At 46.1% G+C, this 8,215-nt stretch overlaps 1 protein-coding gene across 1 annotated transcript in view; it reads right to left on the bottom strand.

Annotated features, from left to right (window-relative positions):
- Rpl5 (ribosomal protein L5) overlaps nucleotides 1-4,177 on the bottom strand; it is a 9,911-nt gene extending 5,734 nt beyond the window's left edge. Inside the window, exons 1-5 of the mRNA XM_005359676.3 lie at nucleotides 4,084-4,177; nucleotides 2,807-2,876; nucleotides 2,608-2,723; nucleotides 1,134-1,268; nucleotides 6-94 (exon numbers count right to left, since the gene is read on the bottom strand). Of these exons, the coding sequence (XP_005359733.1) occupies nucleotides 6-94; nucleotides 1,134-1,268; nucleotides 2,608-2,723; nucleotides 2,807-2,876; nucleotides 4,084-4,086 (413 nt within the window). The 5' untranslated portion in view covers nucleotides 4,087-4,177. The remainder of the gene's footprint in view (nucleotides 1-5; nucleotides 95-1,133; nucleotides 1,269-2,607; nucleotides 2,724-2,806; nucleotides 2,877-4,083) is intronic.
- Between the last annotated feature and the right edge of the window lie 4,038 nt (nucleotides 4,178-8,215).

Below are 8,215 nucleotides of genomic sequence, written 5' to 3'. Positions count from 1 at the left end.
CAGGCTGACCATCGATGCTTTCCACATTGTATTCATCTCCAGTCACCTCCACTTGGCCTTCATAGATCTTGTCCATACCAAACCTATTGAGAAGCTACGAACAGAGAAGGCAACATAAAAACCCATCTCAATGCACTCAAACCACCCTAAATGTATTTCATCTAACAATGGAACAATTTGATCCTTACATTTACTTGTGTGATTTTTGTATTTCTTCAGTCGTATTTGGCTACAATTTCAACTTCTTCAGATGTAGTTTTATTAGATTTTAGGTAGGATCCCAGGCTGAAAGGAACAACTGTCTGCAGCTCTGCCGTGTAACGTCTTAATTTGGGCTACTCCTCTGCTGGTACATTATCTGGCTACGGCTTCACCATAAGCCAAGACCTCACTAAGATGTTTTTACCTATCATAGATAGCAACCTTCCCCCTACAAAAGTATATTTTAGCAACCCAGGATGATGGGGTCAACATTGACACATTGCTTGCCGACTTACACTGCAAAACAGTCAAGATTGACAGCACAAAAATAAGGCAGATTTTCCTATTTCCACCTCCTACTAGTAGACCTTGTCAATCACGTAGAAAAGCGAAATAAAAAACATGTTAATGTCCACCCTCCAAAGAGGGGAGGATATTTTCTTAAATCTTAATGTCTAAATAAACTACCTGTGATAGATCTCATCAAATCAGATTCTAAGGATCTGAGCAGAACACTCCTGGCCTACATTTTAAATGCAGGCTGGTAGAAGATTCACACACCTCTAGGTAGCTGGGTCTTTGCTGGCCAACTAGCCATTCTCAAAGTGACTTTTCAAATTCAAGATTAAAAGCTAAGTTCTGGGCTGTGAGACAGCTCACTGGGTAAAGATACTTTGTTGCCCACCCCTGGAACACAGGGTTAGAAGAGAACCAGCCCATGCAGGAGTCCTCTGACTGCCAGTGTGCTGTGGTAGGAGTGTGCCCCACTAATACACACAAATAAATAAACACATAACATCAGCTCTCGGAGGCATTAAACAATCTGAAATACTCAAACTACACCCAATGGATAGCAAACCGCAGACCCCACCACTGAAGAAACTCTTAGACAGAGCTGGTCTAGACAGATCCAGAAGTCACAGGTGACACACCCTGCGGGCCAGCAGCAGGCCGGTACAATAGGCGGCAGCATAGTTTGTCAGGCCAACTTTCACTCCGTATTTCGGCAGCTCGTTTGCGTAGGCGGCGCAGACTATCATGTCCCCCTCTATACGGGCATAGGCAATCTGCAGGGAGAAAAAACAGGTTAGTATTGTTGTTCCGGGACCAGTCCTACCTAGGTCCTTTTACCAAGACGAGGGAGGGAGAAGAGACATCTATGAACATCCATGTGGATGTGGACACCCTCACCCACATCTACAAGTTACCACTTTACAACTACACAGAAATTTAGCAAAAAACACAGTATGGCTAAAACACATACTACACGTTAGAACTTAGTTACAATTACAAAAAATAAGTAAATAAAAGTCAGGGCTGTGGTGCCAAATGCATTGGAGGCAGAGGTAGGTAGATCTCTGTGAGTTCAGGCCAGCCTGGTCTACAGAGTGAGTTCCAGAACAGCCAAGGAGACACATACTGTCTCAAATCTCCCAACCCCAAAAATCAAGTAAAAAACAAACAAACAAAAAAACCCCAATTCTTAAAATATCCTTTAGGCTAAATTCAACTAAGCCTTAGCTAGGTGGTGCTCAGTTATCAGAACATAGACAACCCTCCCTTCGCAGTCAATAAATTTGCATAGAAAGCAAGTGCACCCAGCCAGCAAATTTCAGCTAACCAGAACTTACGTGCAAGTTCTGAATACAGGAACTGCCATTTCTTGGAGGGCTTCCACACATTTTTTGTACATTTTAAAACCCATTTCAAACAGAAATAACAAGCTGGCTTTTCAGTCCAGGACCTTACTGTACAGCCAGGTGGTGATCCTGCTTGTCAGCATCGCCTTTAACAATGGGGGCTGGAGACGGCTCAGTGGCCACGCTGCTCTGGCAGAGCCAAGCACAATTCCCAGCACCCACATGGTATCTCACAACTGTCTGTAACTCTAGTTTCAGGGCACCCAACATCCTCATGCAGGAAAAACACCAGTGGTCATTAAATAATAGTAATAAAAAAGTGGGCCTTCCTACTTCGAAACGATTACCAGCTTCTTTAATGAGTCAAGTGGCACAGAGTAAGAGCCAGGAGCTTGTGTATGACAAACTCCGCAGGAGTAATTCAGAGACTAGACCACATGCAAACCTGCTTCCCCAGCCTTTCTCCCAAACTCAATTAAAACTGGGTCAGGATTTCCAAACCTGCCCAAAAATAGCAACATTTTTTTTTTAGACAGTATTTCTCTGTAGCTTTGCTGCCTGTTCTGGCACTAGCTCTTGTAGACCAGGCTGGCCTCGAACTCAGAGATCCGCCTGCTGGGATTAAAGGCGTGTGTGGCCACCACCCAGCCAAATAGTAATTTTGAAGCCTCAGGTTTTTTAAACCTAACTCCAAGAAAACCTTCTCTATCACAGAGACTAAATAGAGTTGTAGAGTCTGATCACACAATGCTCAAACATAACTCACCTGGCAGATGATGTCTCTGTTAGTTACACGAACTATCATCCTGTATTTGGGTGTGTTGTACTTATTTTTGTCTTGGATCACTAATCGTTTCCGAGCATAGTAGTCGGTTTTACCCTCTGCAAGAACAAAAAAAATTTAAGACAGATATTCCACCACAAAGCTGATTCAGAAACAAGACCAGGAGAAAAGCTGCTCATACCTCGCCGCCTTCTAAATCTCACTTGGTATCTCTTGAAGTAGGCCTTGTTCTTAACAACTTTCACAAACCCCTTTAAAGGGAAAAAAAAAAAAAGGTCATCAGTGTTCTACTAAATGTTTCAATGTTATTTTTCAAGCAGGCTGTCACTATGTAGCCCAAGAAGACCTAGAATTTGATAAGCTCCTGAGTGCTAAGTTAATAGACTCCAATCACTTTGCTTTAGTCTGTACTTCTGACCTGAGTTAACCGTGCAACAATAACATTCAAAAGCAAATTAATACAACTGTCAACTTGTAGCATGATTCCAGACTGGAATCTACAACCACTCTGGAGCAGTGGCTCCCAGCCTTCCTAATGCCATGACCCTTTAACACGGTTCCTCAACTGTAATTTTGCTGTTAGGAATAGTAATGTAAATATCCAGTATGCGACCCCAACCCACAGGCTGAGATCGTACAAACACATAACCAAGCATCAGAAAAGCTGTAAAGGTGGATGCGAAGGCAAGGCCCGAGGCTCAGCCCTCCACAGCTGCGGGATCCTACTTCTACTAAGCAGGTATAAACTCATTTTCGTATTCTCTTTATAAACACCCTTTCAACTCCTTTGCTTGCTTCCTCGTGAACCGGTACCAACTGATCCCTGTGCCAACCTGGGAAGCATCACCCTGGACAGCAATCTGTGCTGAAAACCGGGCACCTCACCTCGAGAATTTAACCTCACAATTATCACTTCCTCCCTGCATTTGGTGAAAACCTCAACTGAGTGCCTCAGTGCTCCGGGACGGCGTACACTCCGCGGTCACTCGCACTGGGCAACGCTACCTACACCCTCCCAAGTCCGATTTCAGCAAACACACCGAAAACGAGGACCAGGCAGTAGCTAGGAAGGAGTTAAGAGCCGCCAAATCCCAAATGACGCGTGTTCCCTTCCGGGATCAGGAGTGCCACGGCGCCCAGCCTCCGCTGACAATCCCGGTTTAAAGGCCACTTCCCCGGGCCGGGCCGGGCTTCCGCCCTGCAGCCCTCGGGACGCCCCGAGAAGCGGCCGAGGTAGATCGGGGCCCCCGCCCCAGCAAGCCGCGTCCCGGGCACCCAACGCCGCAGCCCCTCCCCCCCGGCAGCCATGAAGGCCACGCTAGGAGCGGCGGCCGCACAGCCGAGAATCGAGTGCCATCTGCGCCCGCGCAACACGGGACGGGCCCCGCGCGGGCATCGGCGAGAGCAGGGGCCCCGGCCCCGTGCAGGCGCCGCCCTGAGCCCCCGATGCCCACTCACCATGGTGCGGAGCAGAAACCCGCAATCGCGGCTCCACGCAGACCTGCGGGCCCGGCGGCGCTAGGGGTAAAAAGACCGGAGTGTCGTGCGCATGCGCAGTATGTAGCGCCGCCAAGACGCCGGCGACGTGGGGAAGAAAGCTGCCGGAGCCGTCAAGGCGCTCGGTCTGCCTCCCCCTGCTGGCCGGAGGGTGAATGTCAGGGTTTGGGTTTTTTTGGGTTTTTTTGGTTTTTTTTGCCTTGTCTCAACCCACAAGCAGGATTGGCGGTGAGAACAGGGAATACAGGTTTTGGATTTTTTTTTTTTATCTAGGACGTTTTTAATCACGCACACACAGAGAAATACATATATTTTTCCCCCTAAAGCAGGAAAGGATAAAATTCAGTTAAGTAAAAATAAATTTACGCTGAAATCATGCCTTCCCATGACTTGAAATACTTCTGGAGTATTCATCTAAACTCGCAGCACACAGGGCCAACAGGAAGCTGGCCCGAGAGCCCCAAGCTTGAGTTAGGAGAGAGTTCCCTGTCCTGGCATCCTCTTCCCGCGCCACTTCTCGTTCTCCAGCACGTGACGGAGTGCGGATCTCCAGTCAGTTCTTAGTTACCCGGTAAAAACAAAACGAACCCCACCGCACTATCCTGCTGCACTTCCGTTGTCTTCTGGGTTCCTGACATCGTCGTTCGTTATCTCTCTCCAGCACTCTGAGCCAGCACTCTGAGCTTATTTAAGCCCCCTTCCTCGAAAGCTTTCCTCTTAGGGCTGGGGAGGTAGCTTAGTGCTGCTGTCTCCACACGTGGAAGGGACAGGAAGGAGGATCCGTAAAAGGTGCAAGGTTAACCTGGGCTGCATAGCGAATGGGAAGCCAGCCTGAGTTGCTGATACCTGAGGGGGAAAAATGTAAACAATTATTTAAACATGTGAAAAGAACGGTTATATATAAGAGTGAGAATTGTAAACTCAACGAGAATGCAATCTGAAACAAATTCTATATGCCCGAGATTTATTTTATATTATATTATTTATACACACACACACACACACACACACAAAATGTTCTGTCTGCTTGTGTCCCTATAGGCCAGAAGTTGGCACCAGACCTTATACAGGTGACTGTGAGCAACCATGTGGTTGCTGGGAATTGAACTCAGGACCTCTTGGAAGAACAACCAGTGTTCTTAACTCCTGAGCAAATCTCTCCAGCCCCAGAACTAGCTCTTTATAGCAGGCTGGCTTTGAACTCACAGAGAGCCACCTGTCCCTGCTTCCCAAGTGCTGGGATTAGAGTCACCACTGTCCAGCATAGCAATAACATTGTCTGACTCTACTGCCCTGATTTCTCAGGGGGTGGAGGGCAACCTAAAAATATCTTTATCTTGCTGGCAGTGGTGGCACACACCTTTAATCCCAGCACTTGGGAGGCAGAGGCAGGTGGATCTCTGTGAGTTCAAGGCCAGCCAGGGCTACAAAACGATATTCTCCCTCTCTCTTTCTCTCTCTCTCTCTCTCTCTCTCTCTCTCTCTCTCTCTCTCTCCCTCCCTTCCTCTTCCTCTCTCCCTCCTTTTCTTCTTCTTCTTCTCCTTTTTTTTTTACATATATTTATTTTGTTGGAGGTGGGCCATGTATGCCATGGCCAACATGTAGAAGTCAGAAGACAACTTTCAAGCAATACTCAATCATTTCCTTCCACACAGCTCTTCTGATCAGATTTGGGGCATCAGGCCCAGTGACAAGGGTGTTTATCTGCTGAGCCATCTCCTTCCTGTTCCTGCATTGAGTCAGGTGCTCAGTGTGTAGCTCAGGCTGGCTTCAAACTTATAATAATCCTTTGCCTCTCCCTGAGTCCTGAGGTCAGAGGTCAAGCCATACCCAACTAAATTTAATTACTTTTAAAAGTCAGATCTGTTTTGGTTTTGAACACTTGCATTGACATAATTCAGAGCAAGCGATAGTACCTAAGTAGATAAATTCGTTTTTCTGAAGAGACTGATGTGCTCATGATTTGAGCACCTTTATTGTCTCTCTGTGTGTATGTATATGAGTGTAAGCTTAACTGTGACATATGTATGTGGGTGTGCACATGCAAAGGCTTTAAGAGGGTGCTGGGTGTCTTCCTCTGTAGCTCTCTACCTTAGACCAGGCTGGCCTTGAACTCAGAGACCCACCTGCCTCTGCCTCCTGAGTACTGGGACTAAAAAGTGTGTGCCACCAGTGCCCAGCCCCTACCTTGTTCTTCTGAGGCAGAGTCTCTTGCTGAACATGGAACTTAACTTTTTTTTGTGGCTGGGCTGACAGCAAAGGCCAGTTTTCTTCTTGTCTCTGTCCCCACAGTGCTGAGGTTACAGGAATGCCTGAGACCATACCTGGTTCCAGGTTCAGGCTCAGTAAGAGACTACCTCAAAAGGATACAGTAGAGAGTAATACAGGAAGACGTCAGCACCCTGATAGCCTCTGTGTGTGCACATCACATACATAAGACACACTTACGCTTACACAAACTAGCAAGGCAGTAAAGGTGCCCAAATAAATAGCAAATTAGTCTTTTCATAAAAATGAACTTTGAGGACCTAGGTTCCACTACAAGTAACAAATAAACTGGTCATGAAAGTCATCTCTAATCCCAGCCCTGGGGAGTGGAGACAGGCAGGTCATTCAGGGAGACCTCTGGCTACACTGGGAATTAAAAAGGTGGGCGGTGGTGGCGCATGCCTTTAATCCCAGCACTCGGGAGGCAGAGGCAGGCAGATCTCTGTGAGTTCAAGGCCAGCCTGGTCTACAAGAACTAGTTCCAGGACAGGTACCAAAAAAGCTATGGAGAAACCCTGTCTCGAAAATCAAAAAAAAAAAAAAAAAAAAAAAAAAAAAAAGGAATTAAAAGCCATTCTGGGTGAGTGACAAAACAAAACAAAAAGTGTGTTGTGCTATTTAGATATGACACTTTGTTATTTAAAAATCACCCCTTCCCCCCAAAAAAGAATCTTTCCCACAGGGATGGAGAAGTGATTCAAAGTTAAGAGTAGTCACTGGTTCGATTCCCAGTACCCACACAGTGGCTCACAACACCCTCTCCTGACAGGCCACCATGGTCATGCATGCATGAAGTGCACAGTCATACATACTGGCAGAATAAAAGTAATTTTTTTAAAAAAGAATCTTCTGCATTCATTTTAGAAAGAAAGAATTCCAGAATTTAATCTTTTTCTCTTGTTAAAAAATAATAAAAGTATTATTCAAGTCCTGCTACACGCAAAAGCAGTTTTCAAATGTCAACATCAGAAACCAAAGTCTTCATGACCTTCAGAAACAATTGCCTTCTGTTTTGAGGCCACAGCACAAGAAATCTGCGTTAGCATTTTCCTGGGGCCTAGAAGGTGTCAACTCCAGAGGAGATGCTTAGAGTTTCTGGTTCTCAGTGTGCTCAGGGTTAGGCGTGGCCGTAACTATGTGTTGCATTTGTTTCATAATCCTACAGTATTTAACAATGGACTTTTTTCTTTATATTTGTTTTGAGTATGGCTTTGTAAAGTTTGAGGCTGGGGCAAGATGCTTTTCTCCTGCCTGGGTCAAAGGAGGTTCTTCTTGGAAACTTACACACGCCAGAGATTCCAGGCTGTAAAACATCTGTGCTGTCCTAAGTCCACTGGACTTTCACTGACTTCTCTTGATCTATTGTTGATCTCAGTGACTCAGACTTGAGTGGAAGAAAGAAAATGGGTCTCTTGGGTTTTTGTATATTCAAAATAGCATAAGCAAATGTACAACTCGGTGTTAGGGCACTTCCCTAGCGTGTGTGGAGCCCTGGGCTTGATCTATACCACTACCCTCTGTCCTGGCGAGTTTTATGTCAACACATAAAACTCAACAACACAGGCAAGAGTCAGCAGAAGGAGGGGTCCTCCCTAAGATCCAGCTACAGGGCTTTGTTGTAATTCAAAACAAGGTCTTGAACGCTATTTGTGATAGAGGGTGGAAGGCCTTGAACTTCTGATCCTCCTGCTTCTGCCTCCTAAATGCCAGGCTTATAGGCATCTCTCTTTTAAGAGAGGCTGAGGTGTTGTGTGAGAGACTCCCTGCAGAGATAGCACACACACATCTGTTTCACTCAAAAGGGAACCAGAACAAAGTAACAAC

Source organism: Microtus ochrogaster, linkage group LG1 (genome assembly GCF_000317375.1).
Source record: "Microtus ochrogaster isolate Prairie Vole_2 linkage group LG1, MicOch1.0, whole genome shotgun sequence".
Lineage (NCBI taxonomy): Eukaryota > Metazoa > Chordata > Mammalia > Rodentia > Cricetidae > Microtus > Microtus ochrogaster.
The sequence above is the reverse complement of the archived record's forward strand: the minus strand, read 5'-3'. Positions and strand labels throughout refer to the sequence as shown.